At 44.6% G+C, this 21,982-nt stretch overlaps 1 protein-coding gene across 3 annotated transcripts in view; it reads right to left on the reverse strand.

Moving 5' to 3' along the window:
- Positions 1 to 20,288, reverse strand: part of phf8.S (PHD finger protein 8 S homeolog) — a 42,326-nt gene extending 22,038 nt beyond the window's left edge. For 2 of the 3 annotated variants that reach the window (XM_018232816.2, XM_041575156.1), the window contains exons 1-9: positions 20,057 to 20,288; positions 14,495 to 14,812; positions 13,002 to 13,087; positions 12,766 to 12,883; positions 12,337 to 12,497; positions 12,063 to 12,204; positions 11,162 to 11,348; positions 4,941 to 5,103; positions 4,774 to 4,861 (exon numbers count right to left, since the gene is read on the reverse strand). In XM_018232816.2, coding sequence (XP_018088305.1) covers positions 4,774 to 4,861; positions 4,941 to 5,103; positions 11,162 to 11,348; positions 12,063 to 12,204; positions 12,337 to 12,497; positions 12,766 to 12,883; positions 13,002 to 13,087; positions 14,495 to 14,592 — 1,043 coding nt within the window. In that variant the 5' untranslated portion in view covers positions 14,593 to 14,812; positions 20,057 to 20,288. Of the gene's footprint in view, positions 1 to 4,773; positions 4,862 to 4,940; positions 5,104 to 11,161; positions 11,349 to 12,062; positions 12,205 to 12,336; positions 12,498 to 12,765; positions 12,884 to 13,001; positions 13,088 to 14,494; positions 14,813 to 20,056 lie in introns of those variants that run through there. The other variant, XM_041575157.1, reaches the window with a different exon arrangement.
- Positions 20,289 to 21,982: the final 1,694 nt, after the last annotated feature.

Genomic DNA, 21,982 nt, shown 5'->3' on the forward strand with positions numbered 1-21,982 from the left:
CAGCCGGGGACTGGTGGACGGAATGGAGGACTGATGTGTGCTACACCCTGCAGAAAAGTGCGGACGGAATCATCCAGAGCCAAACGGTGTTGGAGCAAGACAGATAGAGCAGAAACTTGAACTTTCAAGGAACTGAGCTTCAGGCCCAACTGCAGACCCCGTTGGAGAAAAGACAGCACTCTAGGGATGTTACAGTCTGTGAAGGAAAAGGGGCTGGAGATGGGAATGGCGGTGTCGTTGCACCAATTCCAATAGTTGCGCCAAACTCTGTGATAAGCTTTAGACGAAGTGGGCTTGCGTGATTGCAGCATAGTAGCAATGACATCCTCCGCTATTCCCTGTCGTTGCCAGATGGCCGCCTCAATAGCCAACCCGTCAAAACGAAGAGGCCCGGGTTGTGGTGGGAGATGGGACCCTGGCGGAGCAGATCGTGCCTGAGGGCTAAGCGAACGGGCGGTGCTATGGACATGTCCCGGAGATCCGAGAACCACGTTCTTCTGGGCCAGAATGGAGCTATGACAATGACTGTGACAGGGGACCGCTTGATCTTCTTTAGCACCCGCGGTAACATGGGAAGAGGCGGGAAGATGTAGGCCAGGTCGAACAGCCAACGTTGTGTCATGGCGTCGACTCCTGCAGCGAGAGGATCCCGGGAGCGGGCGAAGAAAGTGTTGACTTTGCGGTTGTTCCTGGAGGCCATCAGGTCGATTTGCGGATGCCCCCAACGACGAACGAGATCCGCAAAGGCCTCCGGGTGAAGCTCCCATTCCCCTGGGTCCAGGAGATTGCGGCTGAGGAAGTCTGCCCTGGTGTTGTCGACTCCCGGGATGTGAATGGCGGACAGCCTTGCCACATTGGATTCTGCCCAACTTAGAATTTGCTGAACTTCCGCTAGCGCTGCTCTGCTGCGGGTTCCTCCCTGACGGTTTATGTATGCGACTGTGGTGGAGTTGTCGCTTTGGACTCTTATCGCTTTGGCCTGGAGAAGAGAGGACCAGTGAAGGAGCGCCAACTTTACGGCGCGGAGTTCTAGGATGTTGATAGAGAGTTTGGACTCCGCGGGAGACCACAGACCTTGTGCGGACAGGGAGTTGAATGTTGCTCCCCACCCCAGGAGACTGGCGTCGGTCGTGAGAACCGTCCAATCCGGTGTGGGCCCAGGATTGACCCCTGGAAAGATTGCTCGGCTTGAGCCACCACTGAAGAGACAGTTTGGTGGAGGGTAGGAGAGTCATCTTCTGAAGGAGAGATCCGCCCTTCCAGGCAGCTAGAATGTTGGCTTGAAGGGGGCGTAGGTGAAGTTGAGCAAAGGGTACCGCCTCTATGGTGGACACCATGGATCCCAGGACTTTCATGGCCAGATGAACAGTAGGAGACTGAGAGTGCAGAAGAAGTTTGGAAAGAGAACGTATCTTCTCCTGTTTGTCGAGTGGGAGAAAGACCCGTTGTGTCAGAGTATTGAACTCGAGACCCAGGAAGGTCATCTGATGACTGGGAACAAGGTTGGATTTCTTCCAGTTGATCGTCCAACCGAATTCTTGTAGAAGGACAATCGCTCGACGGAGATCCTCTTCGCTCCTCTCTGCTGTGCTGGCCTTGAGGAGCAGATCGTCCAGATAAGGGGTCACCGAAATCCCCTGAAGCCGCAATGCCGCAGCCGTCACCGCCATGAGTTTGGTGAACACCCTGGGGGCTGATGTGAGACCGAAGGGGAGAGCCACAAACTGGAAGTGACGATTCTTGAAGGCGAATCTCAGGAACCGATGATGAGGAGGCCAAATGGGGATGTGAAGGTAAGCATCCTTGATGTCTAGAGACATCAGAAATTCCCTCGACTCCATGCCCCGAATGACTGATCGCAGGGTTTCCATTTTGAAGCGAACTGAGCGGATGTACTTGTTGAGGAATTTCAGGTCCAGAACTGGCCTGAATGATCCGTCCTTCTTGGGAACAAGGAAGAGGTTGGAGTAGAAACCGGAGAAGGTCTCTGATGGGGGTACCGGGACGATCACCCCACTTTGCTCCATCTTGTTGATGCAATCCAGAAAGGCCTGGGCCTTGGTGGGACTGGTTGGAATTCTGGACATGAGGAATTTTCTTGGGGGAAGGGACGAAAAATCGAGATGATAACCCTCTGTGATGATCTCGTTGACCCAGGCGTCTGAGGAGTGTCGACTCCACACCTCCCGGAATTGCAGAAGTCTTCCCCCTATGGATTGCTGCGATTCCGGAGGGGGTGGCCCGTCAGCCTGATACGGGCTTGTCGGAGGAAGATTTGTTCTGGAATTTTGAATTCTTCCAATTTGGGCGTCCCTTGTCAGAAGGTTTGGCTCGAAAATTGGAGCGTCGAGGCGGACTGTATCTTCGTGAAGATCGAGCAGATTGGCCTCGAAAAAATTTTCTTTGACGAAAGGACTGAGTAGATCTAGCTTTAGCTTGTGGGAGGAATGTGCTCTTTCCCCCAGTGGCTTGGGAAATAATTTTCTCGAGTTCCTCACCGAATAGTCTCTGTCCCTTAAAGGGTATAGAAGTTAGGGACTTCTTAGAACTGAGGTCAGCAGACCAATTCTTCAGCCAGAGGGTTCGCCTAGCAGCTACTGATAGAGCTGAAGTCCGTGCTGTGATCTGCGCGGTGTCCAGTGTGGTTTCGGACAGATAGGCCGATGCCTCAGCTATGGATTGAACAGATGAGACGAGGTCTACTCTAGGAACACCCTCCTGAATATCCGTAAGGAGGGAGTCAGCCCATGCTTGAATCGCCCTGGCTACCCAGGCCGACGCTAGAACTGGACGCAGGGTAGAACCTGCTGACGAGTAAACGGCTTTGAGAAAACCTTCGAGACGTCTGTCGGATGAGTCTTTGAATGCAGCCGCGTCTGTCACTGGAAGTGTAGTTGATTTTGACAAACGAGAGACAGGAGCATCGACTGTAGGGGGCATAGACCATTTGTCCACCAATTCCTTGGAGAAGGGATAGGATTTGGAGAATTTACGAGTGGCTTGAAATTTTCGTTCCGGAAAATTCCACTCTTCTTGTATGATAGCTAAGAGCTGATCGTGAGATGGGAAACAAACCGAGGATTTGTGTTGTCTTTTGAACAAGCTGGAAGTTTGCGCCTGTTCCTTTGACTGAGAAACTTTTAACACCTCAGTAACACCTTTGATGATATGTTCGATATCGTGTTGGACATCGTGGCCTTTAGCCTCATCCTCAAGTTCCTCTTCATCCTCCGACGACACCTCTGAGGGGAGAAGTTCGCCCTCTGAATGGGAGGAATCCCCTCCCACAGTTGAACCATCAGAGGGAGTGTGGGTCCCTGTGCGTGGTCTGGAAGGCTCTGGTCTCTTGCGTTTTCCGCTGGACTTATGCCCCAGTCTGGTCAAGGCTTTACCCAAATTATCTGCGAGGGCAGGTAGATTTTGCAGGGAGGCCAGAGACTGTGAGAGTTGCAGAGCCCACAGAGGAGCAGGGGGTTCTGAAGATGGCCCGGCTGCGTTGTCTTGAGGAGTGTCGTCTCCTGATGGGGGGCCCGATAGTTCTGTGTGAGGGAGGTGAGAGCCCCCTGAACCAGGTACAACAGAAGCTCCCTTGGAGCAAGATCTGCAAAGGGGTTCCCCCTGTCCCCCTGGGATTTTGGATTGGCAATTCTTGCAGGCAAAATAGGTGATTTTTTCCTGCTGTTGCTGGTGCTCTGCCCCCCCCGCCCTGGGGAATAGTCCCCCAGACTTACCTTCTGCCATAAGCAGTGTCTGTGGTACCTGCTGAATAACTGGCTGTGTGCACTGGAGTAAAGTAGCTTTGTCCCCAAAAGTATAGGCTGCTGCAAGAGCAATGCGCTGCAAAAACGGACTCAGTAGAGGCGCTAGAGAGAAGGATGCGCTCAATAGTTACTAAAGGGAAGGAGAGAAGCGTGTTGAGGAGCGCAAAATGGCCGCCGCAATGGAAAGGGCGCGAGATGCGGCATGAGAGAGAGGCTTGGAACGCGGTTCCGCCCCCTCCTCACCCATGCGTTCCAGGGGAAGCGCGCTGAAGCGCTAATGGCGCCAACAGTAAGGAGACGCCTAAACAGTACCCCTGGAGCAGCGTGTTCCTAGAAGATAAACCTTCCCCACATGCAGCACAACAGCCAGAGCAGTAATAGATTGGGTAGGGGGGAGAGCAACCACAGCGTGAGGTAAAAGTAGCCTTTATACTCACATGCAGCCACACTGTAAGGCCCTCTGCTCCCCCTCAAGGAGTGCAGGCATGCCTAACCGAGTCTGTTATAGCCTATGGGCCAGGGAATGACTCCAGTGGGCCTCCCACGGAGGGGGTGTACACAACAGATACAGGTAACCCTGATTGTGGTACCACCCCTGTCTACTTGAAGCTTGAAATCTTGGAGCTTGCAGGTTGTCCATCCTCCTAGTAAGCAGGACACTTAAAAAAACTGAATACATTGGCTCTAGCCTGGGGTTAAGCCACAGTACTGGCACGCCCCCTTTTTTCATTTGAATAAGTGTCCTGCCTCCTGGAGGGTGGAGCTTAATCCCATAGTCCCTGTGTCCCCCTTGAGACAACAGAGAAAAAAAGAATAAAACAAAATGTGGTCTGCATGCTTATCAACAAACTGCTGCAAAGCCAACACATGCCTTAAAGTAAGTGAAGAGCAAAAGAGAGCATTTTATAAATTTGAAACACTAAACTGAATTTTTGGTGTAAAGAAGCCTCCAACTGCCAACCAAGAATTCTAGTTGGAGGTCCACTCTTTATACCATAGGTCCCACACTTACCTAAGCTGCATAGCAATGTTTAAGCTGTGCAGAAAGTTTCCTCCGAAGGCTAAACAGTCAACTGGAGTCAGCACTGCATGTATCCACCCTAACAGAGACCAACATTGGCATGAGAAGGCAATCTAAGAACCATACAAAGCAACTCAACAGTATCAACCATGACTCACCTGTGGGGATGAAAAGGGTCTGTCCCTGTTTGACTGGGCATCTGTAGCATTTGTCCACTTGATCTCCAAAGAACATTTCATTCTGGTTAGAGGAACTGCTCCAGCACTCAAAAAGGGCCAGGTTAGTTTTGGTCGGCTGGATAAGGTAAAAGATTTTTTCTCCCTGAAAAAATAGGCCAATAAAGGGACACATTAATGACGAAGAGTGGCTTGTATGATTTCTTGAACAAGCATAATATCAAACGATCAAACTACAAGAAGTATGAATATTGGTACCTGAATAGATTTTTGTGCTTACCATTGGGGAACACAAGCACCATGGGGATGAAGATCCTGTTGCTTGGAGAATGGACACTAATAGGTTAAAGTAGCTCCTCATCCTACACTGGGCTTCATCCCCTGCCTACTTCCTTTACCCTCAGTTTTTGGGCCAAAGAAGGAAGGACAACCCTACTATAAACTAAAAGTACAAAGATAGGAGGAAACTCCCTCCTCCCTAAAAGTTAAAGGGGTTGTTCACCTTCCAACACTTTTTTCAGTTCAGGTGGTTTCAGACAGTTCACCAGAAATAAATACTTTTTCCAATTAATTTCTATTTTCTATGTGTGACCATTTTTCTTATTGAAGTGTAAAGTGTAATTTTTCACTTTCTAAAGCAGCTCTGGGAGGGGGTAGCCGATCCTGTTAACTGTTCTAAATTGATACATTTAGTTGATACATTTCTTCTCTTTGTCCCCGCTGAACAGAATCTCTGAATTTCATTAAATGCAGCTGTTAGAATTGATACTATAGTTGCTAATACTCCAGAGATGCTGCTGAGAAATGTATCAACTAAATGTTGCAAAATTGTAACAGTTCAGAATCTATCCTTGAATTACTGAGCTGCCAGACTGAAACACCTTAAACTTTAAATTTAGATTTTGGAAAAATGGTAAAAAAATAAAAAATGGGAAGTAATTGAAAAAAGTGTTTATTTCTGGGGAACAAGTTTGAACAGAATAAACGTAATCCAACTTGAACAAGAATTTGAGCAGAATAATACAGGGAGGGAAGGCCTGTGTCCCCCAATGTAGGACAAGAGAAAAGGATTTAACGGTTAGTACAAAAATCTATTTTTCTCTTGCCTAGATTCGGTGACACAGGCACAAAGTTGCCCATGAGGGTAGGACCTAATTCCCAGATGCTCAGGTAATTACAGCCTGAAGCACCTTCTTTCCAAAGCTCGCTTCTGCTGAGGAGAGGGTATGTATCTTGTAGAACCTGAAAAAGGTGTGGACAGAGGACCACACTGCAGCCCTACAAACCAGTTCAAGGCTGCCAACTCAGAAACTCGCCTAGCTGAGGTAATAGCCAGTAGAAACACTGCCTTGATTGTCAATGTACTGTAGGTAGTGGTATTGTCTCTAAAAGTTCGAACGGCTGATCCTGCATCGCTGATAGCACTAGATGAAGATCCCAGCGAGAGATTGGGTGACGGTGTGGTGGAACCTGTCTCAGGGCATCCTGTAGGAACGTTTTGACATATAGGAGCAAATTCACTAAAGGACGAAGCGCCTAACGCTAGCGTAGCGCATTTTCGTTAATTCGCCGATTCACTAACGGACGCTGGCGTAAATTCGCTAGTGTTACTTCGCAGCCTTACGCCTGGCGAATGTGCGCAATGGACGTAACTACACAAATTCACTGACACGCGCATTTTTCTGAACGCTACCTTTTACCCCAGACTTCCTTCGCCACCTCAGACCAGGCGAAGTGCAATAGAGTAGATAGGAATTGCTTCAAAATAAGTCACAAAAAACGCTGGCGTTTTTTCTTTTTTTATGGGCGATAGGCTGAAAAAGATCGAAATTTTTTTTTGGGGCTACGCTCCTTCCCCCCTACATTTCCTAACTCATGGCACCTTAACTATACAGTGGGCACATGTGTAGGGCAAAATAAAAATTTTATTTGCTGTTTTGAAGGTTTCCCAGGCTTGTGTAGTGATGCTACATATACCTCCATTGTAACTTAAATTTTGCGCCGTATGCAAATTAATCATCGTAGCGTAACTTCACTTTGCTTGGCGAATTAACGGTAACGCAACTTTGCAACCTTACGCTTCCCCTGAGCGCAACTTCGGATTTTAGTGAATTTGCGTATCGCTGGCGAAAATACGCCTGGCGATGTGCGGCGAAGCGGACCTTAGTGTATTTGCCCCATGGTCTCAATGCCAGTTAATGGATAGGGTTAACACCTGGACCTTTGGAGAACTAGGGACCAGGCCCTAATCTAATCCCTCCTGGAGAAATAGCAGGACGTTTCTCTCGCTGAAGACCTGCGGATCGTTGAAATTGTTCTCGCACCAGGATATGAAAGTCTTCCATACTCTTTGGTAAATGTGTGCTGATACGGGCTTTCTAGCCTTCAGAAATGTAGGTATAGCCTCCCTTGGGACCCCAGATCTAGTGAGTACCAGGGCCTCAACCGCCACGCCGTTAAATCCGGCCGAGGAGGATTCGGTTGGACAATTGGCTCCTGGGATGAGGTCTCCTCTGCTTGGTAGGTGGAAGGGTGTGTCTGCTGCTAGGTTGACAATTTCTGCAAACCAAGGTCGGCGCAGCCAGTATGGGGCTACCATATTGCTTTGACTCCTTCTTCCCTTATGTGCCTGATGACCCTTGGAAGCAAGGCCAAGGGTGGAAACGCGTATACTAAGTGCTACTGCAGTCATGTTGTCCGATTGCACTCATACTAGACGACCCCTTGGGTTGTTTGTTCAATGAGCCAGATCGCCCTCAGTTCTAGGATGTTGATGGGGAGAGACCTTTCTCCTAGGTTTCAGCTGCCCTGTACAGTGTGGTCTCGGACCCCTTCCCAGCCCTGTAGACTAGCGTTTGTCATTATGAACGTCCATGAGTGGTTTGGAAAAAGTTTTCCTGATTGAAGTGTCACTGGCCGGAGCAACCATGCCATTGGCACCAGAAATGGCTTTGTTAGCAGTATCTTGCGATCCAGTTCCCCGCAAATCCAGCTGTGCATATGGAACAGCAGGGAATGAGGATAACATCGTTCCTAACGCCCTCATGGCTACACAAAGTGGTACACATCTTTCTTCTGAATAGTCAGTAGCTGCGTGTAAAAAGAGGATACCTTGGCTGGTGGGAAAAAAAGCTCTTCCTATGGATGTGTCCAGAATTAGGCCCAGGTATTTTGTCGTCTGTGAAGGCCTGAATACCGATTTCTGGTAATTGATGAGCCATCCCAGCCTTGTTAGAGTTTCAACCACAGTCTGGAGGTGGTTTGTGGTCAGGAACGGAGAAGATGTCTTGACTAGTAGGTCGTCCAGGTATGGTATGACCCCCACTCCCCGGAGTCTTAGGTCCGCCAAGACTTTGTGAAGACTTGCGGTGCGGAAGAAAGTGGAAGGGAAGCACCACGAATTGCCAATGTTCTCCTGCTGCGAAAAAGCCAAGCGACCGGTAGTGTTTGGGATGTATTGACACGTGAAGGTATGCATCCTTGATGTCAATCACTGCCATGAACTCCCTCTTTTCTAATGTCTAAAGTACAGACTTTACCGATTCCATCTTGAAGTGATACTTTCTGACATATTGCTATACTGATGTTGATATACTGCTTTTAGATCTAGAACAGGGCGATAAGACCCGTCCTTCTTGGGTATGACAAAGAGGTTAGAGTAGAAACCTCGACCTCTGTCTCAAGAGGGAACTTGCTGTATTACTCCCGAATTGGAGAGGTCGCAAAGGATTCTCAGAAAACAGAGTTTTGTTTACTTTGAAGGTAGGCGTGATATGAAGAATTGCCCGGGCAGAGTCTGGAAAAATTTGATGAGGTAGCGCTGAGATACTATCTTTAGCATCCAAGGATCCTGGACCTTCTGTTCCCACACCTCCCGAATGTTTCTTAGGCATCTGGGGTGGGCACCCCTTCATGCTAAGGCAGGCTTGGCCTTATTTCTTGATGTGGACCAACTGGAGCCCTGCTGGTGTGACTAGGAGATTATTTTATCAAGTTCTACCCCAAATAGTTGTTTTCCCTCGAATGGGAGACTGACCAGTGATCTCTTTGACCGTAGACCAGGTCTTTAGCCATAGAAAACGTCTGGCTGCGATAGACTGGATGGAGGCTCTGGCAATTAGCTTTGCTGCATCTAGTGCTGCATATCAAATGTAGGCATTCATATCTGCAATCTGGAGTCTATAGTAGGTTCCTCTGGCCCAATGAGTTGTGCCATCTGTTCCACTGAGACATCCATTGCTCTCGATACTCATGCTCAGGCAAAGATGGGTTGCAGGGACCCTCCTGCTCCTGAAAATATAGCCTTACAGAAACCCTCTAGGCGCCTGTCTATGGGGTGGGCGTGTCTACCACAGGTATGGTTGTGGTCTTGGATAGAAGCAATACTGGAGGGTCTACTGTTGGAGGTGAGGACCAGAGCTCAGTACATTATAGTAGGTCTTGCTGAATTGCTTTCAGAACTTAACCTTGCAGTCTGGTGCTTTCCATTGTGCCCTAATAATGTTGTCCAGCTGCTCATAAGCTGGAAAGACATAGGAAGACTTTCTGCTTTTTGAAGATATTCTTGCTTGGTTCAGTGGTAGCCGAAGTGTCTTCAATATTCAGTCTGTAGCACTGTCTGAATAAAGGTAAGGGCACACAAGCAGATTAGTCGCCTTGGCAACAAATCTCCTCTTCTTCGGGGCGACAATCTCCCCAAACTGCCTTCCCGCCGGCTAGTATGAAAAATCGTTAGAGGGATAGCACACGCAGTGCTTCGTTTTCTGAAGTCGCCTCACGAGGAAACTTCGGGTGACTTCTGAAAACAAAGTGCCGCAAGCGCCATCCCCCGGCGATTTTTCATTCTAGCCGGCGGGAAGGCAGTTCGGGGAGATTGTCACGCCTAAGAAGAGATTTGTTGCTGGGCTACTAATCTCCCCATGTTACCCTAAGGCTTTCCACTTCCCTTTGCAATCTAGGGGCATCCTGTTCCTGATTGAAATCTTCCCCAGAAACACCTGCCCTTCTTCCCCTGATCCCTCCTCCTGCTCCTCAGGCGACTCTGGGGATAAGGGGTGTGGGCGCTTAGGGACAGGAGCTTACGTGCTCGTCCTGTGGGGTTGCCCTGACAGGTGCCCCAGCACTCTGCCTAAGGTCTCAGGTAGGTTTTGAAGTCCTGCCAAAGAAAGAGATATTCACCAATTATGAATCCGACCTTGACTGGAAAGCCGTAGCTGGGCTGGATGGTAGGGTTGCACTTGACAGACAAAATGCGGGGATAGAACCAGGTTTGCAAGATCCACACACTGGATCAGCAGAAGCATTAGGGAATTTCATTTTGCAAGATGCACATGCAAAATATGATACTACGGGAGGATTGCGAGCCATGGCTTGTGGCTTATTAATGGGCATCTCCTCTGTTCTGTCAGTCATGGTAGATAGCTAAGTCCTATGGGGGTAGGCAGGGGAGAATGCTCATAAGGAAGCACTATGTAGGGGAGATGCGTCCGTGGGGAAAAAAATGGAAAATAACTCATTCATAGTCCCCCTAAAATGTTACTTTAATGATGCCTTAGGGATACTTACTTTGGCTATGGATAGAATGAGACGTGTTTGTCCGCACAGGACATGACCAAATGGCCGCCAGAAATTACGTATACGAGACGGTTCTGGCATGGCACCTGAATAAATCTGTACCACTGCTCCCTGCCAGGAAGTTACTAAAGTAAAACTGAGGGTAAAGGAAGTAAACAGGGGGATGAAGCCAAGTGCAGGAGGAGGAGCTACTTTGACCTTTGATGTGTGGGTATTTATACATTTGAGTGAACAGATCTGTAAGAGCTGCATAAGCAGGTGTATCTATGGGTACTGGGCTATGTTTGGAAGGGTTTAACATGATGGACTTTTTAAAACCCAACTTTTTATAGTATATTTACATTTTTCCATACTCCCTTAAGCCAGTTCTGTTCCAGCAGCCTTGTTACAATTTACCATCCCTGTATGAAACCATGGATGTATAGAATATTATATGCAGAAATAATATCATGGCTTGGTAAAGCATTATTACTTGCCAGAGCCCAAATACTGTTTTACCTTTCAGGAAGCATTGAGCGGGTGTAATCTAGTAGTTGTCACTAAGACACAACAGGGTGTATGCAGCTATCCAGGTTTAGCATTATAATAAACAACTCATTATGTTTAAGTGGCTTGAAATATAAACATACTTTGAGAACATGATACCAGACAGACGTGCCCCCAAAATCAATATGGAAATCTGTGTAACTGTCCTTTACACCCATGAGACAGTATTTCTGGACATTAGGCCTCTCAAAAACACTCTGCTCTGGCCACAGGTTTTCAACCCAGGATAACTTTCGTACAATCTTTGGAGTCTCCACTAGATTAGAGAGTCTGCAAAGAAATAAAAAATACTATTACAATAGATTAATCAAAGCATTGTGGTCAATAGAATTTTTCCATAAAACTAATAAAACAAATGTACTCCTTTTCAATCAATGATTAAAGAAAATATAATATTGTTGCAAAGTCAGTATCTTAATGGCCAAATTTCCCACCAAACTACAAGGCAATTATGGACAAAGCCAGATAATTTTTACACTTTTAAACGCACCCTTTTTAGGTGAAGCTGTGCATTACTTTCCATTAGGAATCCACTAAAAGGGTTTGCACAGTCTGCATTTGATAATGTACAGTTCAGATAATATACTACTGGCCTAATTTTTGCCATTTCTCTTTAAAATGTAAATATATATAATAACCCTGCCCTCGTTATTTAATAGCATTTCTAATGTACTTGGGCCAGCAGTTTAAGATGGTAGTATAATAAGGGAGAATAAGGTTTTGGTCGGGTCCGAGTCAAATTTTTCACTACTTGGATTATTAAAGGGCCTTTACAGTACTGTTGGGATAGAACAACATTTATAGCCTAAGATGTCCTTGTATGACAGGATTTATAAAAATACTGATAGATACATCAGTAGCCACCTAAGATCAGAGCCATGTATGGCCAGCTTTAACCAGACAAACAGATCAAATATGTGGCAAATCATGACGCTAAAAGAATTAAAAAGCTTAATAAATGCAAACAATCTCTCCAAAACAAACCTTGTCTCAGAAAACTCCAGGCTTATCACGTTGAGCACTTTTTCCCGTTTGGGGCTGTTATAATATTTCACAAAATCTTTTAATTTCATCTTCAGATCAGCTTGTTTTGTCACGTCTATCACATCAATCTCTTTCTCTGGACCTGAATGGAACCAGATGATAAAAAAAACAAAATAATTATGGAAAACAGAAAAATGAGAAGAAATTAGAGAAACAGAGACAGGAGAAACCAATTATTCAGTCAGAGTTAAGAAATGCCAATGCAAACACATACCCACATAGTACTCCACATCACTGACTGTGAAGGTTGGAGCAGGAAGGGTCATGCCTAACCCATCTTTCTTCAGCACTAATATTGGGACACTGAAACTGTTCTCCTCCAAATATTCCACTGTCAACTGGACACCCTGGGGCTTTAGGATTATTTCCTCTGCGCTGCATATTTAAAGCACAATGGGATATACTGTAACAAGCTATACATTATCCTTTGCCAACCAACTGCATGCCATGATGCATGGAGACCTCTGAAAGGGATTTACCCAATTCCTTAAATTCAATAATTACAGTATACAAAAAATTAACAAATTAAGTCAATCTTAATAATAGAATCAAAAATACAATGAAATGCCCTTTATTGTTGTTTTCCCTTGTGTATGTAAGGCCAGGAAAAACACCAAGGTAGCTAGTTAGTACCAGACGTTACCTTGGGAAATTTCTACTTTTCAGCTCCTTGATAAAGCTTGCACTTCCTGTCTGTACTGGCTTCCCAATGTCTTTGCTCAAATGTGGATCCTGTTTTAAATTCCCACGTCGACGCTTCACTGTAGGAACACAAGGTTAGACAATATAGGACACCTGGTTATCTACATAAATACAAACTATTATTTTGCATACACACTATTTTGAAGTCATAAAACTTAGAAAGGAAATACTACTTACTAACAGATGGCCCATGAGTTATCTGACAGTTCGGGCAATGATATAGGTCAATTTCAGATGCTTTTTCCTCCTCTACTCCAACACAGCTGTCCACAAAGAAAGCAGAGTAGATTAATACACGTGAAAAACTGAAGAATGTTGTTCTAATCAATATGAACTGTACTCACTAGATTTCACACTAGAATGAAACCAATGGTTATGGCCTCTAAGAGTAATGCATGCAGCAAAACCCTTGCCATGTGCCAAGATTTTCGGATTCGTAGGGAGTGAAACACTTACAATTGCTGCTTCATTTACACTTTCAGAGTAATTCTCTGACAATGCCAGTGAAATTGCAGGTCAGGTGACTATTTCTTTAAAACTTGTCAGTGAAGGTTTTAGACTAATAATTACTGGATCAGCGATAGGATTGGCTGCCTGCCCACCAAACTGAAAATTGTGCAGGTTGCGAAACACTCGCTATCCTGTTCTATGCCATTGGCCTAAGAAAACTAATTACTAGCAAGGCACGTTATTAACTGATACTTCAATTCAAATGGGCTACTTTTTTGGTCCTATAATCTTCGAATATCTATATTAAATACCATTATGTCCATTGAAGCAATTTGGTTTTAAACTATTATAATGTGTGAGAATAATGTAAAACCAGATTACTTCAATAAAGGCAAATTAAATTTTAAGCAGCATCCGATCCTTCATTCCTCAGTTAGCCTGTTCCTTCCTGGTTTGGACAGATAAAATGGTCTATGTGTCCATAAATCATACACAGCTAATAAAAATGAGATGGTAAAGTGATATACAGGTATGGGACCCAATATCCAGAAAGCTTGGGATCGAATTGGCTTGTTTATTTATCATTATTGTTTATTATTACAGAGAAAAAGTACTCAAGGATTAAATGACCCATAATAATTCTCCATGTTTTGTAGGAAAGACAACACATCCAAAAAGTTGTCAAGACCAAATGGCAATGGCCCAAAAGAGTAACATGATGGCACTCGGGTGAGCAAACAGAACTTTTCTGTGACTCTTGTAGGTATGTAATCTCAGTGTAGAAGCTTATAAGTGCACCCAAAGGTTTGTTTTAGTTAAAAGCCAACACTTTATAAATAGGTATTTTGTTTCTCACTAGATCTTACATAGTTTGTAGTGTACAATGAAAATACATGTTTAAACATGTCCAAAAAAAGTGCCAAGTACCTTTAGAAGTACGTTTTCATTAATATTTGATTGCAGAGACAATACACAACAAATATTGACACAACATGACAAAACACAAGACTAAGAAGGTAATGTCATATCCTTTCCAGGATGTCCATTTACAGCTTTTTTTTTTTTTTGCTGCATTGTTACCAAAGAACTGCATATTACAGACTGCTGATCTTGCAGGTGGTTATCTCTCATATGCACCACTGACTCCAGTGCTTGTGCTTTTCATTAATACTAATAGCAAAAAATAATTCTGCAGTAGCAATTAAATACTGCAAACATACCTTCCATGAAACCAGTCTTGGCAGACATCACATTCAATCATGAATCGTGTGACATCATACGGCAGGCAGCAAAGGCAGTAAACCGGCACAGACGCCATCCTGTGCCCCCTTAATGAGGTTTCTTCACACAACTAGGCTTGCAAGCTAGAAGAAATCCTAGCTGATCACACACCAGCTGCAGAGAAGACCATGGCAGGTCTAAATGTTATAAAAATATGGATCGGATATGGTTGAGGAGCTCTTTCCTCAATAACCAGCAATCACGCAGAATACTGTAATCAGTCTTACAGTGTTACAGTCTTATTTCAGGTGTAAATTCTGTAAAAAGAAATAATAAAAAAAAGTAAACATATGTCAAATATTATCAAACGACAACGGTCTTGCAAAACTCATCTTTCTTTGTGTTGCTAGAAAATAAATATTTCACTGGACAGCATGGTGAAATTGCTCAAAATGCAATAAATTCTATACATATCCCCCTTGTGTCCCCAAATATGGGAATTTCAGGTAAAATAATGAAAGGTATCTTTGAACAGAGAGATGGTAGGGCCTGGATTAGTACTTAAAAATTCTCAAATAACATTTTCTGCCGGCACCAAAATAACAAAGTGGTCCCCAACCAGTGGCTTGTGAGCAACATGTTGCTCCCCAACCCCTTGGATGTTTCCCCCAGTGGCCTCAAAGCAGGTGCTAATTTTTGAATTATAGGCTGGAAGGCAAGATTCAGTTACATAAAAAATGTGTGTAGAGCCTCCTGTGTGCTGCCAGTCAACAAAGGAACTACCAAATAGCCAATCACAGCCCATATTTGGCACCCCAGGAACTTTTTTCATGCTTGTGTTGCTCCCTAGTTCTTTTAACATTGGAACGTGGTTCACGTGGTAAAAAAAAAAAAGATGGGGACCCCTGAAAAAACATCTGTGCATGTACATGGCTCAGCAGTGGTTTGAGCCCCCTCTTTGAAGACATTTGGTCAAGACATCCTTAATCTCATAGCAGCATGTCCGAAAAACAATTCCCCCAAGTACCACTATGAACAGAACGTATAGGAGAATGTGTCCCAGAGAAAAATAGTAAACATTCATATATCTGCAGCAGGAGGGCTATAGACCATAGTCCAATACTTTCAGGCTGTTTATTCTGCACGCTCTTACTTTATAGCACAGGTATGAGATCAGTTATCTGGAAACCAGTTATATGGAAAGCTCTGCATTACGGCAAAGTAGCCTCCCATAGACTCCATTTTATCCAAAGAATACAAATTTTAAAGGAGACATTTTATATAACCTTCATATTTATATTACTCGTCCTTCCTCAAAACATGTAATGGTGCAGAAAGAAAAGCCTTTTGAAAGCATTTTACCTCCTAGAACTCATTATATCAGAGCTGCAGAGAGATGTTTACAGGTCAGAAGCTAGGCTGAAATGAAGAGTGGGAGTGTCTCTTCAAATTCCCACAGGAATTGGTCACAGCACTGGCTGACAGGCTGAAATCAGTAGCTGTAGCAGCCAAACCCCTCCCCTCCCACCCTCTGTCCTGTGTGTTCCCAGCCTAAAGGAGAAGGAAAGGTTAAAAATAAGTAAGCCTAATCAGAAAGGTCCACCTAAATATATCAGTAAACCCTCAAAGTAGTGCTGCTCTGAGTCCCCTGTCAAAAGAAACACTGCATTTCTTTCCTTCTATTGTGTTCACATGGGCTTCTGTATCAGACTTCCTGCCTTCATCTTAAACCTCCTTGCCCTGGGCAAGAGCATGCTCAGTTTGCTCCTCTCCCCCCCCCTTCCCTTATCTGCTGTAATCTGAGCCCAGAGCCATAAGTGAGCAGGGAGAGACTCCCTTGTCACACCAAGCTAATACTGCAGCTGCTATCCTAAACAGAGAGCTTATAGAGATTTTTGCTCAGGTATGGTAAAATATCTATAGAATAAATATAGCATTCTAGCTTGCACTATTGCAGCTAATCTATTGCCTCCATAGCTTTCCTTCTCCTTTAAATGTTCAACATACAACTAGATGTGAAGTTTAATACAAACTGCAAATAATGTAATAGTAATATTTTCTTTTATTTAAAGTACAACAGTATGCTGCTGTGTTCCACAGCAAATAGACATCAGTCACAAATGTACATGCCCAGCTGGACATAATCTATAGTCCATAATACATTGTTATGCACTATGCAACTCTCTGCCTCGATTAAATTATAAAAGTTATACTAACAGTGTACATTATTATTTACTGTTATTCCAGAACAGCAGCTGTAGGTTAGTTTTCCTGCATATTGATATATGATCAGGTGCAGGGATATGCAAGAGAATAAATGCAGCTTTTCTGGGACAATTTATGACCAGATGCTGGGAGTTGTAAGGGAAAATGCACCTTTTGTGGAACAGTTTATGGTCAGGCACAGGGAGTTGCAAGGGAATACATGCAGCTGTACTGAAACAATTTATGATCAGGCACAGGGAGTTGCAAGTTAAAACGCAACTGTTCTGGAACAATTTATACTTAGGGCAGGGAGTTACAAGGGAATAAATACAGCTGTTCTGGAACAATTTATGATCATGTGCAGGGAGTTGCAAGGGAATAAATGCAGCTGTTCTGGAACAATTTATGATCAGGTGCAGGGAGTTGCTAGGTAAAAATGCAGCTGTTATGGAACAATTTATGTTTAGGTGAAGAGAGTTAAAAGGGAATAACTGCAGCTGATGTTCTGGAATTGTATAACATATAATAACAGATGCAGGAAGTTAGAAAGGAAAACCGAAAAGATGTTTTTTGTATACAACATAATATAGTGTGTAGAACATTACTATGATATTTACACTAACTGATACACATTGCCCCCAGAAAAGAATAAAACACCTTTAGTAGCAGATTATGTTTTATTTATACAGAAGTTCTTTTTTTCCCATAATTATTGCAGGGCAAGTGAAAGGAACAAGCTGTGAAGGGTGGGGGGAGGAAACAACAGGGCAGAGAGGGGGTTAAATGAACAGGGCAGAGAGGGAGAGAAAAGAACAGTGCAGGGAAGGGAGGGGGGAATGAACAGGACAGAGAGGGAGAGAAAGGAGCAGTTCAGGGAATGTAAAACAAGCAGTAAGGGTTACCAGATGTCTGCATGGAAGGATTGAGTGTGACATCACAAACACGCCCACTCCTCCCTCACTGGCTGTTGCTCTGTAGTCTAGGCAGAAAGAGTAGGTGGCTCTACAGTCAGATAGTGGAAAGTCTTGGACAGGAGGTTGCAAGAGGGGGGGAGCTTTTTTTGAGCTAATACAGACGTTTTTGACCCAAAAGAAATTAAAATAAAAACTATTTCTTCTATTTTACATTATTTTACATGGTTTGATGCACTGTGAAAATGTGTGAATTGTGAAGATATAATTAATCCTTATTGGAAGCAAAACCAGTCTATTGGATTTATTTCATGTTTACATGATTTTCTTGTAGACTTAAGGTATGAAGATCCAAATTATGTAAAGATCCGTTATCCAGAAAGCCCCTAAGTCCCGAGCATTCTGGATAACCGGTCTGATACTTGTACACGTTTTGTCACAGTCCCTAAGGGCCATATATGAATGTATCTGTTACCTTTTTATAAACAGCAAATAAGCACTCTAGCTGACTTTCAACTTAACTGATGCCCAGTCTGAACACTCTTCCAGGCATGGGAACCACCTCTTCTCGTTTAGGAGCCCCCCTGCCTTTTCCCTTCCCTCTTTTAGGAACTCCCCTCAGTTTTCCCCTTCCCTCTTTTAGGAACCCCCTCCCTTCCTTTAGGAATCCCCCCTCCTTTTCCCCTCTTTTATAAACCCATCTCCCCTTGTTTAGGAACCCCCTTCCTTTTTCCCTTCCCTCTTTTAGGAACCCCCTCCCTTCCTTTAGGAATCCCCCCTCCTTTTTCCCCTCACCTCATTTAGAAGCCCCCTTCCCCTCTTTTATAAACCCACCTCCCCTCATTTAGGAACCCTCTCCCTTTTCCCCTTCCCTCTTTTAGGAACCCCCTCCCTTCCTTTAGGAATCCCCCCTCCTTTTCCCCTCTTTTATAAACCCATCTCACCTTGTTTAGGAGCCCCCTTCCTTTTCCCCTTCCCTCTTTTAGGAACCCCCTCCCTTCCTTTAGGAATCCCCCCTCCTTTTTCCCCTCACCTCATTTAGAAGCCCGCCTCCCCTCTTTTATAAACCCACCTCCCCTCGTTTAGGAACCCTCTCCCTTTTCCCCTTCCCTCTTTTAGGAACCCCCTCCCTTCCTACCTTTAGGAATCCCCCCTCCTTTTTCCCCCTCCCCTCATTTAGGAACCCCCCTCCCTTTTCCCCTTCCCTCTTTTAGGAACCCCGTCCCTTCTTTTAGGATTCTCCCCTTCTTTTTCCTGTCCCCTTGTTTAGGAGCCCCCCCCCCCATCTTTTAGGAACCACCTCCCCTTGTTTAGGAATCCCCCCTCTCTTCATTTAGGAGCCCCCCTGCCTTTTGCCCTTCCCTCTTTTAGGAACCCCCTCCCTTCTTTTAGGATTCCCCCCTCCTTTTTCCCGTCCCCTCATTTAGGAGCCCCCCTCCCCTCGTTTAGGAATCCCCCCTCCCCTCTTTTAGGAACCACCTCCCCTCGTTTAGGAATCCCCCCTCCCTTCATTTAGGAGCCCCCCTGCCTTTTCCCCTTCACTCTTTTAGGAACCCCCTCCCTTCCTTTAGAACCACCCCTCCTTTTCCCCTCCCCTTTAAAGGAAAACTATACCCCCCAAACAATATAGGTCTCTATTAAAAGATACTGAGTAAAACAGCTCATGTGTAAAACCCTGCTTCATGTAAATGAACCATTATCATAATAATATACTTTTTTAGTAGTATGTGCCATTGGGTAATCATAAATAGAAAATTGCCATTTTAAAAAATAAGGGCCGCCCCCTGAGATCGTAAGATTCACTGTGTACACATACAAACCACATGTAAGGTCACATGAGCCAATTAACAGACAGAGTTCTGCCTTTTGCTTCCTCACTTCTTCCTGTTACAGTTAGTGTTGTAGTATTTCTGGTCAGGTGATCTCTGAGGCAGCACAGATACAGTCACGAAATGGTGGTTCAAGGCAAGAGATGTAAAAGGGCAATATTTATGTAAATATATATTCCAGTTTGGTAAGATTCTTTAATATGTCATTCAATTTGATATAAACTATCTGTTGCTTAAGTATTCATTTTGGGGGTATAGTTTTCCTTTAATAGGAACCCACCTCCCTTTTCCCCTTCCCTCTTTTATGAACCCCGCCTTTTCCCTCTCCCTTCCGCTAGTTTAGGACCCCCCTCCACCAGGTTAGGAACCCCATGCCTAATTTAGACGCTTAGAAGTTACACACAATGCCACAGTACTACTATAAATTATGTTGCATAAATACCGAGCAGAAATAATGAAAGTAAAAATAAGGTTTTGCAGTCTCGTGTATTTAACCAGTATTATTTAAGGCCATTTCACAATTTGGCCTCACTTGCCCATATGCGTTATAATTTCCCTGAAGCGAGTACATGTACAATACGCAGTCGCCCTGTGAGAAAAATTACGATTTTTCTACCTGAGGCCAAGGCCCCAAGGCCTAACGCAGAAGAATCCACCCCGAAGTGAAAGCGAAGGTGTTCTCTAGCTGCCAGAGCCGCGAAATTACCCGAACTGTCAGAATAGAATCCTAATTGGGGCTGAAGCAGGCTGGGCCCGCGAACACGGCGGTATCGATAACTGAGTTGGAATAGGCCTCTGAGACGCCATTACCCTGTAAGCTCCGCCCACCCTCAGCATCACTCTTGAGCGACACGAATCTAAACCTATAAAGTTTGTTTAAAAGCGCGAAGCCCTTGTCTCCACGCTAGTTATGGTAATCGGTATTAAGCATCTTAGTGCTGGTGAATGTACTTTGTCGAATGAAGAACAACATCTAATAAAGCGCTAAATATCCGCCTTGGTGGTGCCTAATTGTTTTAGTCAGTTCTGTTGTGTTTCCGTCGTAGTACTTCTGCTCTACAATTACTATACATATTAAACTAAAGTAGTGCTTAAAATAAGTGTCTGGCAACTTGTGTGACTGCCACCATTATCTTGTCCTCAGGTTACCACATTTTCTGGTAACAAAATATGACTATTTTTACTGTTGTCCTAACTAAAGCCATTACATATACATTGGCGGGAAGTATCACTCTATTGCTGTACTGTACAGTTCAGTAAAATAACGACCAATTGCATACCTGCACAAAAGAGCAGGGTTGGTTCAGGGCTGCTGTCTGTTTTTCTAATGAAGGTGAATTGCCCTTTAAGCTGCAAGTCACAGTTTCCCCAAGATACCTGCTTATATTAAATTGTTACAATTGTTTCTTTGCTTATCTTAAATTGTTACAAATGTATTTAAGTGCACCTGCCACTTATTCTGGGCTCTGTGCCAAAAGCCATTTAAGTTTTAGAATCTTTTTCTGGCTGTTCAGTGCAGGAGATCAAAGGGAAAGTCGGGGCATTTCAGTAACAATATGGGACTTCTGGTTGAGCTGTTACAGTTGGGAGGTATGCAATTGGAAGCTTTATGTTGTTGTGTTTACACAGAAAAAATGTCTTCTTGTGTAATACAGCAGTTGTGGCGATGCCATATGTCCCATTCATACCCTCTATGTATGAGCTGGCCGTCAGTGAGACAAGTTCCCTGCAGCACCCCGGTGCTTTCTGGTGCCCCTTTATTTTAAACCAGATATTTCACTGGTGGACTGGTCCATTCTGCCAGCTTGCCATAGCAGTTATGTTCCTTCCCCTATATTGGACTGTCAAGCAAAATATGTCCCTTTATTTCTGTTGCTTTATTGACCAATTTAGATAATTGTTTGTTTTTTTTTAAAAAAAAAAGTCTTAATTGTTTAAAATACCTGCAGTGCCCAGCATTGGGTTGTGTAGAATAGAACAAGGAGACTTCAGCCTGGAAGTGTGCCTCCCATGTGGACACAATATATTATTCAAAATCCTATTTTATTATGTTAGTCAAGCAAGAGGAATTTTAATTGCACTGAAAAATGATTTGAATCTTGTTTCCATCCATCTGGGAATTCCGAATTATAGCAAGCAGGCAGGAGACATTTTGTGGACACTGTTATTCAGGCAAGCCTTGCATCATCTCAAAATCTTGTTTGTGTACCAGAATGGGGGACCTGATGTCCATCAGAGGTAGGAACCCAAGACCTCTTTTCAGGACCATAACCCCTCCAATGTACAAAATACTTTACCTTACGTCTAGAAAGGCAAGAATCTACCAGCCTCTGAACCTCATACTCAGGCTGACCTTCCACAGAAATCGGAGGAAGAGGAGAAGACTGATGCACCAGCAGTGTCGGACTGGGCCGGCGGGACACCGGGAAAAACCCCGGTGGGCCCCGGGCTCTTGTGGGCCCCGCCGGCCCAGATCCGCTACTTAGTGGGGCGGCGCGACCCCACTTTGTTTGGGGTCGCGGTAGAATACAATGGCTGCGCA

Source organism: Xenopus laevis, chromosome 8S, assembly GCF_017654675.1.
Source record: "Xenopus laevis strain J_2021 chromosome 8S, Xenopus_laevis_v10.1, whole genome shotgun sequence".
Lineage (NCBI taxonomy): Eukaryota > Metazoa > Chordata > Amphibia > Anura > Pipidae > Xenopus > Xenopus laevis.